The sequence below is a fragment of the Hibiscus syriacus genome, unplaced genomic scaffold (assembly GCF_006381635.1).
Source record: "Hibiscus syriacus cultivar Baekdansim isolate YM2019G1 unplaced genomic scaffold, ASM638163v2 tig00111584_pilon, whole genome shotgun sequence".
In the NCBI taxonomy this organism is placed as follows: domain Eukaryota; kingdom Viridiplantae; phylum Streptophyta; class Magnoliopsida; order Malvales; family Malvaceae; genus Hibiscus; species Hibiscus syriacus.
The window spans coordinates 1,714,926-1,731,087 of NW_024063127.1; the positions used below are offsets into that span (position 1 = coordinate 1,714,926).

The following is a 16,162-nucleotide window of genomic DNA, read 5'->3' on the forward strand; positions in this document are numbered from 1 at the left end:
GATTTTAGGAAAACTTCACGCCCTCCATAGGATAGGAGACGTTTCGTCCATCCCATAACCCTAGCTGCCAGTTTCTCCTTTAAAAAGCCAAACGCTGCCGTCTTGTTTTTGCCAATAGCAATTGGTAGTTCAAGATGATGGCCCAGCTTCACCTGTTGTATTCCAAGTATATCCGTTTCAGAGATTAGACTCCTTATTGGTGGGTGGGCAGCTTTTCTCTGTTTTGTAATTTGTGAATGGGAAAGCAAAATCTTTGATAAAGTCTTTGTTTCCCTCTTAAAAGGTACACATTTTTTTCTTCGGCCTCTTTTCATTTTGTCTCCTAAATGAAAAATGTTGGGAAATAAAGCAGAAAAATACCAGTTATGAAAACTCCATAGAGTTCGGCAACAAACCTTGTTTTTATTCCCATAATTTTTACTCCCAGAAAACCTCCTACCTGGGTTATTCTTAGTCCAAGCAGTTACAATTTCAGCTTTTTCTCCACAACGGCAATTGGGTATTGCACTGCTTCCTTCCCCGATTGTCTTCATAATCGTCATTTATTCTTTTCCTTTTTCTTTTTTTAGAGATTATTTCACCGGTGCTAGGGATTTCAAGGTTAAAGGGACTTAAATAATTGACTGTTGGGAACCCATTTTTGTTAAATTTAAATATTTCAAGTAATTTAGTGCTTAACGGCCATGTCAGATACGCGTTAACAACTTAATGACTGTTTATGCTTAGTGACCACGTCTTAATTAAAAAGAAATAAAAGTGACAATGCTGGTTTTTTTTATCGCGGATACTAAGAGTATATAGATTATAAAGCAATTAGCCAGATTCAAGTTCAAAACTACAAGTTGCAGATACTCTATCTGCTGCCTTGGTGAAAATTGATTTCAACTGGTTTTAATTTGATAATAGTTTATCATCACATTTCACTGTAAAGAAAAATAAGATCGAAATGCATTTTTTCACGGCCTCGATGAATTCAGACTTGCTTCTAAGATCATCATTTGTTCGAACAAATGTACAAAATTAGAGCATATAGAAACATAGCATCTTATCTTTCTAACAACAAAAGATACAAAACATTTCAGTGAAACATGTAAGGCCGAAATAAGCTGGCTCAGATAACTGTACTTCCAAAAGTACTTACTTGGTGGTGGTCGGTGAGGTCAGCTTATTTTCCTCAGCTTCATGCTTCAGGGTGGTGTCCCCGCCCATTAATTCTGAAAAACCTTCTACCTTCACTGGCGGAGCTCTAACAACGCCGCCCATGTTCCTGAATATAGTATGTATGAAAGATGTTCAAACGTGGCATATTATCGAGTTGAAAAATCTTTTAAATAAAAAAAATTAAATGCTCCATCCGAGCTTTTCTTACATTGTTTGAGGAATTTGTGGGGACAACAACTGCCTGAATTGATTGTTGGATTGAGAATGCAGACTTGACATTGCAACGAGTTGCTGCTGACGGAACTGCATTTGCTGATGTCGGGCATTGATAGGATTAGAAGACTTGTTATCCATGGGCAGCTCTGCTGGGTTTTCAAGCTTAACTTGCACTAAAGGTCGGTCTTTATCTGCCATATCCATAACAGGACAAGGGGTGGATGGATGGCGCCTGAGCATTCTTTCCAACTGCTGTTGCTGCTGAAACGATAAGTTTTGAGTATGAACCATTTGCTGCATCTGCGGATGCATTTGTCTCGTCATCTGAAGCTACACCATCAAATTATTGAACAAATGTTGTTAAGTAGACCACTACATGCAAAAGACTACAATAAAAGGTGAAGAACGCAATACAGGAGATAAGCTAAATCAAGGAGCATCTCTCCTAAATTTTCATCTGTAACACAAAACAGTTGCTGCACATTCAAAGAATTCGATGTAATCACCCCAAACACAATATCAACGGCAAAAATAGATAAAGTCCAGAACCATAAAGATTTCAGAAAAAAAGTTGTAACCATAAAAATCCAGCTTGCTAATGGTAAATTGAAGTCTAATGACAAAAACTATACATACTTGCTGGGCCATTCGAAGAGCATTTTGGTGCTGTGGCTGCAATTGAGTCTGGATTGCATGCATTTGTTGCTGAGTTTGCTGCACTAAGTTGCTAGTACCATCTTTGATAAGTTCAGCTAGAGCCCCAAAGTTACTGCAATTAAACAAAATATGTTAGATAATGCATCAAAGAGAGAAAATTTCATATAAAGCGGGATAAAACTAAGTGATCAAAAGGAGACAGATGTATGAAACATCAAACGTTGAGATAATGAAAAGTCAGACAAAAAGACAGACACAAACATACATTACTTATATGTGTGTGGATCTCTCTCTCTCTCTCTCTCTATATATATATATATATGTATATAACAACCTAATTCAAAGGAAAAGGATAATTTCAGACCAGTAGTTTAGCTCTTATCCAAGATGAACATGGTTTTGTCAGAAACTGTCTAAATTAGGCATCAATACAGTAGTATCTTAATACTGAAATTATGATTCTCAAATCAGGATGAAAGATTGTTTAAATTTATAATTAAAGGGGAACCAAATTCAAAAGTTCTTCCTCCACCCAAATGTGCCAAAAAAGTTTCATAACAGCACCTCCATGCAACATATATTCTCTTTTATAGTATTCTAGACCAATTAAAGGGCACCAAAATAACAGTTTTGGAAAGTTCAAAGCAGGACAGGGAACTAGTACCAATGCCATAAACTAAAGCAAAATGAATTCAAATTTACCTATATCCTGATGTTTGAAGGAACATCCTGATTAATTCAATGGCGGAACATTGTTTTCTGTAATTATCAGTAAGAACTTTTAGATTACGACCAAGTTTAGAAATATGACAGCTGAGAAACTGAGAGAAGACTTCCACAGGAGCTTCTGTGGCACCTTCGAACCCAACACCAGTCAGTAACCGTGCTATGACCTTTCTAGAAACTTGTGATGCTTGCTCCTGACTAAGATGCTTCCTGGGAGTCTTCCCACGATTTATGTTTGCACCTTGTTCCATATTAAGGTACTCGGGCCTTATACCAAGCCTCTCAATCATAACAGGACTTCGGGTTGAAACCTGTGGTAGAGTATCCAGAACTCCAAAGAACTCTATTTCCTTCTTATCCCGCACTCTGGTTGTTGGAGGGAGGGGACTATCGGGTACACAGTTCATCAGAAACATTGTTTCAGGAAAGAAAGGGGTGTCATCATCGACCGAGGTATTACCATCTAGACCAGTATTTCCATATCCCGTATGCAGATCATCCTGAAATGCCACTCGTCTCCTTTTATGCTTCTCAAGCGTTCTAAGATACACAGTCATTTCCTCTGGGGTACGTTTTTCAGACTCTCGGTCCCCCAAAGACAACTTATAGGGTCTTGTAAGTTTATACTTCTCAATAAATTGATTATACCAAGTCTCACGCAACTCGTCATTCCTATATCTCTGGGATAAGCTATCAAATTCCGGTTCAACATACCTTGATCCGGCACTAAAAGATGATTTTGACTGATTTCCAGAAAACGGGAAACAGTTAATTTAAATTAAACTTACGGTAGAAAAAGGGCAACAACGTCTGGAATCTGGATAAAAAAATCAAACAAAACTTCTAAAAGATGTTTTTTTTGGAGAAAGATGAAAAGTTTAAAGAAAATTAACTTCTTTTTCTAAATGCAAATGCATGATTTTACGTGTATACAAAAATTACTATATTGGAAGAGAAATAATTTTCACCGTTTACTCAGTTGTATTTGTTTTCATTATTTACTGATATATGCACTTTAGAAAGAAACTATAAAACTGAACACTGAAGTAAAGAGAAAAAATCAAACCTTGGACGGTGCCGTATTAGATGCAGCACCACCATCCTGTGACGAACCCTCCAAAGTAAAATACACGTCATCCCCGTGCAATTGTAAATCTAACCGAAGCAAAAAAATAGTAAGGTTTTTTTTCTTCAAATAATTAAATACCTCCATTTAGTTCATTATTGGGGAGAAAATCTTACAATTCGGATTAAGCTTTGAAACATCAATTGAAGAAGAAGAGGTGGAGGATGAGGAATTATTGTTAGCGGCGTTGGTAGGATGTGATCTGAGGAAGAGAGCGACGGTGGCTTTATCAAACAAGAGGGCTCGACATCTGAGCTGGAGATGGATCTGAGCCCTAGATGTTGAGTCGTCAATGCGCATGAACGATTCCCAAGCCGATGGAGAGGAGAGAAAATGAACGAAAGAGGCGTAGGTTGAACCTCCCAGCCATTCTCTCCAGACGCCGCACGACTCCAACAGCCGAGCTAAGTCGTAGCCTCGTCCGTCGTCGCCGAGAAGAGACATCACTGTTTTGGCGGCGTCAGTAAAGATTGGCGAGTTTTGATATTTTGGATACCGTTATGGGTCTAAGAGTCGAGATATTGGGTTGACAATTTTTTCTTCGTATTGTTGGGCAAATTTTGGGTGGGCCTTATTCTGTTAAAAGATTTAAGTGAACACTTGAATCGAAGAATGTAACATTATCTTTAATAATGATATTATCAAATGTAAAATTATTTGATATACTAAATTAATAAAAATATTAAATAATTTTATTTTTTTCATATGATTAGAATATAATTAAAAAACTATTTAAGGACTAAAATGTTTTTTTTTTATAAATATTAAATAGTGAAAACATCACTAGACATAAAAGCACACATCAAATTATTGGATGAAGCGAAAGGATAATTTGAATGAATGCATATTTTGCAAAGTAAAATGAATTAAAAATTATTCACTAAACCTAAAAAAAAGCATAGTTATCTAATCTGGTATAGGACTTTGATTTCGTATCTTATAATTATGTTCAAAACATTATATACTTAGGTAAATTTATTGAATTGATCAATAATATGTACTATCTTGGCATATAACGCAATCTTGAAATTTTTGGTACGTTCATTATTTTGGTACATTATTCTACTAATATAGTTATTTAATCTTAAAATTTTATGACTTTGATTTCTAAATTTATTTTAGGGGTCACCGATTCGTTAATCATGTAACGATAAATCAAAACATTGCATTTTGAATATTTTATTTATAGAATTAACCTAATGTTTTAACATCCTTTTTCCTCGTGGTTAGAACCTTTTTCTATAGTCGTTTGATTATTGTTGATCATCTTTCATGATGTAATCGATTCTAAACCATTTTGTGAATAAATCTAGGGATGAAAGGAAAATCTAGGATTGAAAACATTATTTCTCTTCTTATTTCCATCCTATCCACTTAATTTAAAAAAGAATCATGTGAATAAAAAGAGTAAAAAATCTAGGATTGAAAGGAAAATTTTTGGTACGTTCATTATTTGGATAGTACAGGTAAATTGTGCAAATTGCTGGTCCGTTGCTATAATAATCAGACAATTGTTATCTTAACAACAAGCCTTTATGATTTTATTCACTCTCTAATCTTTTTGATATTATGTCACCCTTCTCTCACCATGATGATTCTTAATTCTGAGATTGCAGGAAGGAGGTCCATATCTGGCTGTCTATCTTTGGTCATTTTTGTTTGTCCTTTCTCTTGTGATGATGACAATTTACCCTATTTTGATAGCTCCACTCTTTAACAATTTCACCCCTGTGAGTACTTCATAACCATCGTTTCATAGTTTCATTCAAGCTCCTTCTTTTCCCCAAGTCTTAATTTGTTTGTTTGTTTGTTCTTGGTACGGCACTGTGGGAAATAGCTTCCTGATGGAGAGCTCAGGCTTAAGATTGAGAAGCTTGCTTCCTCCCTCAATTTTCCTTTAAAGAAATTGTTTTGTTGTTGATGGATCCACAAGATCAAGCCATAGCAATGTACGTGTCATCGGTTGGTTCACTCTGTTGTGTTTGTAAACGTTTTCATATTCCATCATTTAGGATTATGTTGTCTTTTTCTGCAAAACAATTTGTGTAAAGGTTTGAACTATAGTCTAATACTAATTACTTCCATCATCTTACTTTAAAGAGTCATGGCTGCTATGAGTGTGTGATATATACACACACTAGGAAAATTATTGTCATGAATTGTTTAATCTGGTGGATCATTGAGAATAAGCAAACTGTGTCTGTTTTCAGTTTGATACTATTTGTTACTTATTCACATTTAGACTGATTGTAGAAGTTGCTTTTCATCCCACTTATGATTTAATGTTTTCAACATCCTATCCACTTAATTTAAAAATGCAATAATCAAACGAAGTTAAATACTTAACAATAATGAAACAAGAAAATTAAAATAAAATTAAAAAAGTTTAGTGACAAAAAACAAAAAATTTAAAATGGAATAACCAAAACAAAAGTACGTAAAAAATTGTGTGACTAAAAACATAATCTATCCTTATTTTTCTATACACCATGATTATATTTTTTCCCTTTCGGTTTATTAGTTTGAAATTGACGGTGACGCTTTCAAGTTCAAGATTCCATGGTGATGCTTTCGGTTTATTAGTTATATGCGCGTGGCTGATTGATCCATGCATGGAATTTTGTTATTTTTCAGTGTTCAATTCGCATCGGTTAAATTATTCGCTGTAATTTACTTTGAATTTACTTTTTTCTTTCTCTAAATTACTCTTCTTTAAAGCATGATCTTGCTTTCTGCAAATGTCTTGGGAAGGTACTCATTGTTTGGGTGGTCGGAGATCGGACCATCTATTATTAGTTGGCAACGGTGGTCACTATCTGGACAGTCCGAGAGCTTGCAAGAGAAATTGATCTTATGTTCAATTCTTGAAACTATTTTTTCTTGAAAGAATCGAGCTGCCGGATCTCTTCCATGGTTCGAGTTTTAGCTTTCCTTTCGAGCTACTTAACTGGTGAGGCCTAACACTTTCAATTTTTGGACAAGATGATCAATTAAATCATTTTCTCAATATTTTTGTTATTTAAATGATTTATCCTTAAGAAATTAAAAAGAAAAAAGTAGTTGTATAAATATAGGAGAGATCTTTACCAAAACATTATGAATAATTTAAGCTGGTTTTTTAAATTTGCTCTGGTGTTCCTAAGAATAACCAAATTCCAAAATTATGAAACCATTTTTCACTTTTATCTTTTCTACAATTATTTGGTTATAAACCAATTTACCTAAAGACTGGGATTGGAAACCCCCCGCCCCTGATTTTCTTTTGGGAGGATTTTCCTGTTTCTTAGTCATCCAAGAACTTATCAAGTTTAAGGTTGAAGAGGAATTTTAATGGAGAAATACAGAAAGTATTTCGTTTCTTCTGAAAATTTGATAACAAAAATTTAAATAGCGATCTCAACTTAACGTTACAAATCGCTATTTTAATTTCCATTCTTTTCGTCATTGACATTCACTTTAACACGACCTTGGTTATAATGGTTGTGATAGGTATTTCATGATTATTTCTCCATGTTTTTCTTTTCTTTTTATTTTTCATTTGTTGATTTTTTAAAATAATTTTTTCATGTTCTTGTGAAATGGGGTTGTTTTATTTCTTGTTCTGGATACAAAGATATGGATTTGGATTGGTGAAATGGTGATATACATTTCATGCAGATACAAGAAGAGAGATGGTAGAAGAGATAGAGCCAGAAACGGAATCAAAATCCGAGGTTCTTACGAGCAGTGAATCATTAGATGGAAATAACGATCCACCGTCGAGAAGGGAATCGGAGTTGCCCGTCCGGGTAACGTATTCCGATATCAGCGGGCTTTGGACCAGCAATTCTGCCTACTATCCTCATAAGCTGCCTCCTGTCTTCCCGAAATGGAACCGAGATTCTTATTCTTCGCAATGGAAGAGTGTGATTGAAAACATCAAGAAGAAATCAGCGAAAGGTTTCTCTATTATCCCTTCGCTCACATATAATTACGATATTTCGAGAAAGAAGTGGAGAAAATTGTCCAGACTTTATTGCCCCGAGGCTGGTGTTGTCGATAAGCCATTGTGGAAGACTTTTTCTTACTCCGACCTTGCTGTTGCTACAGATAATTTCAGCCCTGGTAAAAAAAAAACTAAAATAATTTACATGTCAAGCTGGTAGTTTAGTTTATGATTTATGATATTGATTTCGAAGTATGATTGTAACTGTTCATCAAAATCTTGCAGAGAATTTGCTGGGAGAAGGGGGAAATGCGGAAGTATACAAAGGGCACTTAACTGATGGCCAAGTTGTAGCAGTGAAGAAGCTAACAAAGAATGAGAAAGAAGAAGAAGATATAGCCAATGATTTCTTGTTAGAACTCGGGATCATTGCTCACATCAATCACCCGAATGCAGCTCGCTTGATCGGATTCGGTGTTGATGGAGGCTTGCACTTAGTCCTTCAGTTTGCCCCTCGTGGCAGCCTTGCTTCTGTGCTTTTGGTACTCTACTATGCCTGTTGCTCTCTTCCACTGGGGAGAAAAACAAGCAAAGTATTGGATCTAAATGGCTTAGAATTATGTTCTGCACTGCAGGTTCAGATGAATGTCTAGATTGGAAGACAAGGTATAAAGTGGCCACCGGGATAGCAGAGGGGCTGAAATATCTCCATCATGACTGTCCGAAGCGCATTATACACCGAGACATCACGGCCTCCAACATATTGCTCACCGAAGATTATGAAGCTCATGTGTGTAATCTCCATGTACCTATGTCACGCGGATCCAATATGAATGTATCTAACATGGATATGTTGATTTCTTCTTCTCATTGCAGATCTCGGATTTCGGTCTGGCAAAGTGGCTACCAGAGAATTGGCATCAACATGTTGTCCATCCCATCGAAGGAACATTCGGGTTAGTCATGCAGCTTCTTTTGACATCTTCACTCGATATGCTATTATCGTTACTCATTTCATAAGGTCAATAACATTGGGGCTAATGCGTATGAAAATTGCCTACAGATATTTAGCTCCAGAGTATTTCATGCATGGAATAGTCGATGAAAAGACCGATGTATTCGCATTCGGAGTTCTACTACTGGAGATATTAACAGGCCGCCGTGCAGTTGATTCGTCCAGACAAAGCCTCGTGATTTGGGTACATCTACTAGACCAAAAGCAATCCAGCATTTTTTAATATAATCCAGAAAGATATGAACTTCGTTTCCACGTTTCCGATACAGGGAAAACCACTTCTGGAAAAAAATAAAGTGAAGGAATTGGTAGATCCTCGACTAGAAGACAATTACGATCAAACCGAAGTGAAACGTGCAATGTTTACAGCTTTCTTGTGTATAAACCACTTAGCCAAACTACGTCCAAGCATGAGTAGGGTAAGCACACCAAATTTTTTTTCGAAATCACCTTCATTTTCATTCAATCCTTTCGATGAACTAAACATTCATCGCCATTTTTCAGGTCGTAGAGTTGCTTAAGAACGAAGATGGTCCGGTAGAGTGGCAACAGAAAGGTTTTGGAGGGAAAGCAGTGATAGTAGACGGTTGTGATTTCCTAGATTATAATCGAGCCAGCTATCTAAATGACCTGGACCGGCATATGCAGCTGGTTTTGGAATAATGGGTTCAGTTGGATGTGTGAAAAATTGGAACAAATCAATGAAATGAATTTTCATAGTGTTTTCTTCTTCAGGTAAATTTTCAGCTCCTTTGTTGTTTCGTTTAGCCAGAGGGGTTGCCATTGGAACACTCTGAAGATGATTGGGAAACCGGCGTCAATGCCACAATTAAAGGGGAAACTTAGAGATCAGATGTCATTTGTATAATATTGTACTGAAATGTACAAAAAAATGGAAAAAAAATTGTTAATATTTTTTCATTTTTTATACTTTTCATAATTCAAATATAAATACATATATATAGCAGTTTGCACCGATTAAATTCATTAACATACATGTATATAGATTTAAAAGACCATTGCATAATTACATTTATAAAAAACTGATTCAATAGATTGTTAATGTTTTTCCTTTTATAACTGAAAACAATATTATGTCATGAACTGTTCTTAAAATCATTTTTAAGAAATTTATTGTAAATTATTATTAAATATTTTTTCCTTTTATAATGGAAAATCGAGAACTCCAAAACTATTCTGCCAGCAACTGTTGTGAACCATATTATGGGTATTAACCCCATCAAACTGTGAAAACTCTGATTCTCTTATTTGGAGATGTTGACCAAAGCATGAATTTAGTGTTCAGTCGGGCTATAAAATCTTGGTCGATAGCTTCTGGCCAAGTTGTGATCCAAAATGGAGCATCATCTGGAAACTGCAAGTACCTCAGCGAATCCGTTTATTCTTTTGGACGTTAGTTCATCAACGACTTATGACAAACTCCTAAAGATGTAGACGCAATCTCTCCAATGACCCTTCTTGCACTCTTTGTGGAAATAGTCAAGAAACAATCTTACATGTTTTACGAGATTGTTCTATTGTTTGGCTACGGATCTACAATCAAGGCATGCCGTCACATTATTTCGACCTCGACTTGGACGACTGGATTTTTGCTAACATGAAGTCTGGAGGCCAACAATGTAATACTCGCACTCCTTGGCATCTCACTTTCTCTTCTATTGTTTGGCAGAGAAGAAATGACTGTCTTCAATCTGTCGACCAGATCAGCTGAGGAGGTCCTTCGAATAAGTCTAGCTTGTGCTCAACATTTCAATGACTGTATCTCATCGAACAGCAATACTCCAGAACACTGCACTTGCTCGTGCGACGGGAGAAACCTGCGAACGCTTGGTTCTGCCTGAACGTTGATGGAGCAATCGGCTCTTGGGTGTTGGGTTTCATCAGATTTCTTGGCCACACAAATGTCCTTCAAGCTGAGTTATGGAGTATTATGATTGGTTTGCAGACAGCTTGGGCTAGAGGCATCGCAGGTTGCAGATTCAATCAGGCTCTCTTCATGCTGTCAAATTTATTACTGGCGCCGACGCATCAACAAATCCTTTATCGCTCGTTCGATAAATCCAGAGAATTCGTGCATATGATTGGGAAGCTTCCATTCAGCGGGTTACAAGAGAGGCAAACTATGTGGCATATGCAATGACAAAGTTGGCTGATAGATAGTTTTTTTTCCACGACACTATATGAAGCCCCTCCTCTATCCGTGCAGCCGTGCTACTTCTGATCACTCGGGATATTCATGGTCCTCCTCATTTGAGGCGCTCCTTGTAATTCTTTAGCACATTCTATCAATTAAAAAAATAAAAATAAAAAAACTGACTTTTTAAGTTATCGTAAATTATTATCATAAAGGTGATAGTGATTAAATCAATTGATATATTATTTCTAAAATAATCTTTCGTATAGCTCACATTATTTTGATCAAGGATTGCACTAAAGTTATTGGATTATGAAATGAAAATATTTTAAGAACAGTTTGGTAGTGGAATTACAATGTGGAAATTAGAATAAAGCAAAGAGTCATGAAAGTCACATAATTACCTCAATGATTAAGTGATTAAAGGAATAGCTAATATTCCTAAAGATTTTTAGTTCTAACAACAATAACTATTATCCTTTATAATCCTCTTTGATTAATAAAAAAAAAATATTCACTCTAAACCATGTAGAACAGGAAAAAGAACTTCAAAGAAAAGTCATGAAAGTCACGAGGCAATTGACACAGAAAATAGGCAAGTGAGAAGGAAATTAGCATGAAGTTCGCCTTGTTTTCATTGCCCTTGTTTCAAGATCTATAATCAATGTTTATGTAACACTCTAATCTAGTTCGATCCGAAGATTATTGGATCACGATGTCACAGGGAACCATCGAATTGACTAACACAAAAATTTTCTTTTAAAATGATTGTAAATTGTAATAAGTAAAAACCCATCCATCATAATAAAGTGAAATTCATAAATAACTGAATTTACTAATACTAGGGAGCTCCCAAATTAATCAAAATAATACAATACAACGTTTAAATCAAAAGAGTTACGACTGGATACAAAAAGGGTCCATAATTAGTATATGTCCTCTAAAAATGACTCAAGATATAATCTGAAAAGTCTGGCTGATATGAACTATTGATCTGGAATATCTGGCGACGATAACTCCCCATGAACGTCCTCCTAAGAACCTACGCACGGAAACATATTCTGAACGCTGAGCTTACGAGCTCAGTGCCTCACTAATAATTATAATATACTACATGCATTCACTAAATGCGGGCACAAGTATAAAAACATGAGTACTACTAATATTCAAAGTTGTGGATGGCGTCATGGTGCAGCTGAGGGTTATGCATCTAGGAGCTCACACACCCCTCTAGCCTGCCTGAATACCCTCGGGTACTCTTGGGTGAGATCCGGAATTGCATCGGAAATGTCTGGTCAGCTTACTTTGTCAAGTCTTGGGCATCTATGCCAAACTGGTGGTTAAATGCCTTGACACTGACTGTGATATCCAACTGACTGTCGTATTTTGCTAAAGTAACTCGGGTTTCCTGACTATGTCCAGAGTGTCAAACAGGCTAGTTTTATATCATCTTAGTTGTTATTGTTTCTAACTATTCTGAGTATGTTTACTGCTCTCACTTTTAGTTTTATTTTGTGGCAAGTGTTGGGATTCACAATTCTACCCCTTTAAACTTTTGGAATTCTTTCCAAAAAAACTGCCCGTGGGTACTAACACTAAGGGACTTAGTATTCCCTTAGTATCGATACTGGCCTCTGTATCGTGTAACACCCTTAATCCACATTCGTGTCTGAATACAAGATAAGGATATCACATTATTTATATATAACATTTCCTACTTAAAAGTTGGTAAATTTTTTGCTTCTTTTAGAATTTCCAAATTTAACATTTATTATTAAACTATTTAATCACATAAAATTATAATGAAATATTTAATTCCTAATTCTTATTCGGTTTCAGATAAAAATTAGACAGTTTAATACTATTTCATATCACAATTAAAAACTACCTAATTTAAAAATTTACCGATTAATCTTTATAACATGATTTATTACTACTCATACATAAACGCTTAGCCATTTACCATATTTTCTCCTTTCTTTGTTACGTTTTCTCATATTATATTACTTTACGATTTTAACACAACTTTTATCATATACTTTTTCATCACCTTATATATTTAACATTTGTAATATCTATAATTAAAATTTATTGAAACATCTTCTTTATGATTGTTATCTACCGCCACACGACCACCCACAGATAACAACTATTATAATATTCACATTACGCATATATGATTATCAATCATATTCCAATCCAATCCAATACAATGTAATTTTTGTCTATAAATCATTCAATATAAATCAAGTTTTGCATATAAAACTTTATTGTAATACAATAATTAAACTTGTACTATCATTTCTTCTTGTATTGTTCCTTTTTCCATATTATCTCTTTTTTCATGTACTGTTCTTTTCACTGAACTGATTTATTTATTGTTCTGTATGTTTTAATGTACTATATCTTTTACTGTAATGTATCTTTTACTATATTATTTATTTTAGTTTCGTTTTATAGCCCAATATATTTTAACTGAGAATATCAAGTATACAAGTCTCATCGAATGCTAAACAGGAGCATAGATACTATAGAACACAATAATACTATAATAGGGTATCGGGATGGTAGTTCATGACGTCAAAACACCATGAACCCAATAATTGAACACATAGTGCCAGGAGTTCACGAATGTACTAAATACAAAATCACCCAATGATACTCATACGAAAGTGCACAAAGCACTAATAGAGGAGTGCGTATTCACACTAATACAAGAGTGCACAATTGCACTATACATGAGTGCATATTCGCATTAATATAGGAGTGCACAATTGCACTATACAAGAGTACATATTCGTACTAATTCAATAATGCACGGATGCACTGATATAGGGTACAACACTAATCAAGATCAACCTATAACACTCCACCTCATGTATCACTAATTATCAAGTCTCATACAATGAACTTTTATTTAGATCTTATATCATTTTTCATATATAAAAATATTCATAGAAAAATTATCACATTCATATTGTAACACCCTAGACCAGTACGACACAGAGTCGACCGATCTTGAGTCGACCATCTGTTAAATTTAAGAAACATATAATTAGAGACAGGTAATGGAAGTTCTGGAGAAATATTAATGTTGCATAATGCATGCTCAGCTGCAAACCTTGCAATGGGGGAGGAATAATAAACCATGATCCGTAAAATATTCCAGAATTCATGTCATTTCACGGTAAAATATTATTTATATATAAAAAAACAAAGAGAGGGAAGGCATCAATCAAACCATATATGTCTTTGGAATGTATAAACAATACAGGGGTGTTTAGTTCAAGGATTGTGGGATTCCCATGGGATGAGAATCCCACGTTCCTATATTTGGTTGGTCGGGAATCTCATTCCCGGTAATGTTTTATTACAAATAGTAGATTTTTTGGGGTATATTACCGGGATTGTCATTACATCCATTCCCTTAGGTATTGTAACATTACCGGCATTTTGGACTAAAATGCCCTTAAATTTTTATTTTTTTTCAAAAATATTCTTCTTCTGTCATTGAATAATAAAAATTCTACGAAGGTTAAATTACAAATTTATCCTTAAATGATTTTAGATTTACAAAAAAAAAGTCTATAATTAAAATTTTATATGAAGTTCAGGGGTTAAATTTTTTTTACCTTTTCATTAAACCTTTTTTATATTTTTAATTTTGTAAAAAAAATTATATAAATATTATGAATTTAATTTTTTAAAGAAAATATATAAATTTTTACAATTTGTAATATTATCAATATTTATATGAAGTTCAGGGTTAAATTTTTTTTACCTTTTCATTAAACCTTTTTTATATTTTTAATTTTGTAAAAAAAATTATATAAATATTATGAATTTAATTTTTTAAAGAAAATATATAAATATTTTACAATTTGTAATATTATACAAATATATAATAAGGACAATTTAGTTAAATATACATTCCAATAATCTTTTATTCCTTTAACCAAACACGGTAATCTTACATTCCTGCTAAACCAACCAAACACAAAATACAACATTCCCAGTGATCCTATTCCCTGGTAATCTTTTATTCCCATTGATAATCTTACATTCCGTGAACCAAACGCACCTGTTTATCTTTTGGTTTCAGTCTATCATGCTAACTGTAAATATAAACATAAGGTGTATCCAAACTACCAGCTTATAGATAGATTCAAACTACTCCTGTTTTCCATCTAATTTTTCACAAGGAAATGCCTACATCAGTGTAAAAAAATGATGAAAACAATGGTAGGCATTCAAATGTATCAGATACAACAATTAGTTAAATATCTTACTGCTTTTTCCCGAGCACCGCCTCCAAAGAAAGCAACAGATTCAGCATGAGTGCGCAGTCTTTCATGGATGAACCTAATTAAAATATAGTGCAAGTTATTAGAATGATATATATGCAGAACAACATCCAGATATCCATAAAATTACACAGAAGTACCTTAGTGGAAAATTTCAAGATAAATAAGCCTAGATGTAATTAACATCTTTGCAGTTTTTAAACATACCATTCTTACCTCGTATCTTCACATTTTAACATACCATTCTTAACGTGGATACTAGAATTACCTAAAAGTCCCCTCAAGCTGTTGTTCTCGACTTGTCAAACCACCAAAATCAGGAGTAACAGTCCTTAGAAAACCCAGACCGAGCAACATATATGCATACAAAATGGCAACACCCCTTCTCCCAGTTAACAACTGCATTCTCCAGGTGTGTTGAATAAACTTTAAATGTTGTTTTTAGTGGGAAAATAAAAGTTCAAGAGTTTTTGTAGCTGAAAGGCCAAGGGGTGATATAGGAGATAGTGGTCTTTTATGATTTTTAATAGATTTTCTTATTTTTTTGTTTTGGCACCTAGTGTCTATGTAAAGGCCTTGTTGATTTCATTTAACACTACAGCAAAATGGGTTTTTAGCGACACTTTTAGCGTTGTTTTTTGAACAAACGCCGGTAAATACTTGTTCTTTAGTGGCGTTTTTATATAAATGCCGCTAAATACTATACTTTAGTGGCGTTTTAAGCACAAACGCCGCTAAAAGCTAGTACTTTTGTGGCGTGTTTGTATAAACACCGCTAAATAATGTACTTTAGTGGCGTTTTAAGCACAAATGCCGCTAAATGCTCATACTTTAGTGGCGTTTTTGTATAAACGCCGCTAAATACTTTACTTTAGTG

At 34.6% G+C, this 16,162-nt stretch overlaps 3 protein-coding genes and 1 long non-coding RNA gene across 4 annotated transcripts; 2 read left to right on the forward strand and 2 right to left on the reverse strand.

The window, feature by feature from the left end:
* Nucleotides 1-1,002: 1,002 nt before the first annotated feature.
* LOC120165655 lies at nucleotides 1,003-4,374 on the reverse strand. The gene is made up of 6 exons (XM_039175131.1): nucleotides 4,003-4,374; nucleotides 3,827-3,915; nucleotides 2,737-3,503; nucleotides 2,014-2,146; nucleotides 1,370-1,707; nucleotides 1,003-1,267 (listed from the first exon to the last, which is right to left on the reverse strand). Exons 1-6 carry the CDS (start codon nucleotides 4,328-4,330, stop codon nucleotides 1,138-1,140), a joined length of 1,785 nt encoding a protein of 594 aa, XP_039031062.1. The 5' UTR covers nucleotides 4,331-4,374; the 3' UTR covers nucleotides 1,003-1,137.
* A 960-nt stretch (nucleotides 4,375-5,334) lies between these two features.
* On the forward strand, nucleotides 5,335-5,818 carry LOC120165639. Its single transcript, XR_005519841.1, has 3 exons — nucleotides 5,335-5,352; nucleotides 5,503-5,616; nucleotides 5,724-5,818. It is a non-coding gene; the product is annotated as an uncharacterized LOC120165639 (long non-coding RNA).
* A 675-nt stretch (nucleotides 5,819-6,493) lies between these two features.
* On the forward strand, nucleotides 6,494-9,744 carry LOC120165616 (receptor-like cytosolic serine/threonine-protein kinase RBK1). Its single transcript, XM_039175094.1, has 8 exons — nucleotides 6,494-6,836; nucleotides 7,544-7,990; nucleotides 8,097-8,352; nucleotides 8,442-8,601; nucleotides 8,688-8,767; nucleotides 8,875-9,010; nucleotides 9,096-9,245; nucleotides 9,331-9,744. Exons 1-8 carry the CDS (start codon nucleotides 6,797-6,799, stop codon nucleotides 9,487-9,489), a joined length of 1,428 nt encoding a protein of 475 aa, XP_039031025.1. The 5' UTR covers nucleotides 6,494-6,796; the 3' UTR covers nucleotides 9,490-9,744.
* Nucleotides 9,745-15,163: 5,419 nt separating this feature from the next.
* Nucleotides 15,164-15,692, reverse strand: LOC120165651 (ABC transporter D family member 1-like). The gene is made up of 2 exons (XM_039175127.1): nucleotides 15,554-15,692; nucleotides 15,164-15,343 (listed from the first exon to the last, which is right to left on the reverse strand). Exons 1-2 carry the CDS (start codon nucleotides 15,688-15,690, stop codon nucleotides 15,241-15,243), a joined length of 240 nt encoding a protein of 79 aa, XP_039031058.1. The 5' UTR covers nucleotides 15,691-15,692; the 3' UTR covers nucleotides 15,164-15,240.
* Nucleotides 15,693-16,162: the final 470 nt, after the last annotated feature.

Excerpts from the sequence above, each read along its gene's own strand:
- LOC120165655 (XM_039175131.1), bottom strand. The coding sequence starts at position 4,330 with ATGTCTCTTCTCGGCGACGACGGACGAGGCTACGACTTAGCTCGGCTG. Across the intron at positions 2,147-2,736 it reads CTTCAAACATCAGGATATAG|TAACTTTGGGGCTCTAGCTG; the intron begins GTAAATTTGAAT and ends GTTTAATTGCAG. Across the intron at positions 1,268-1,369 it reads CCACAAATTCCTCAAACAAT|GAACATGGGCGGCGTTGTTA; the intron begins GTAAGAAAAGCT and ends TACTATATTCAG.
- LOC120165616 (XM_039175094.1), top strand. The coding sequence starts at position 6,797 with ATGGTTCGAGTTTTAGCTTTCCTTTCGAGCTACTTAACTG. Across the intron at positions 7,991-8,096 it reads TACAGATAATTTCAGCCCTG|AGAATTTGCTGGGAGAAGGG; the intron begins GTAAAAAAAAAA and ends AAAATCTTGCAG. Across the intron at positions 9,246-9,330 it reads TACGTCCAAGCATGAGTAGG|GTCGTAGAGTTGCTTAAGAA; the intron begins GTAAGCACACCA and ends GCCATTTTTCAG.
- LOC120165651 (XM_039175127.1), bottom strand. The coding sequence starts at position 15,690 with ATGCAGTTGTTAACTGGGAGAAGGGGTGTTGCCATTTTGTATGCATAT. Across the intron at positions 15,344-15,553 it reads CAGCTTGAGGGGACTTTTAG|GTTCATCCATGAAAGACTGC; the intron begins GTAATTCTAGTA and ends TATTTTAATTAG.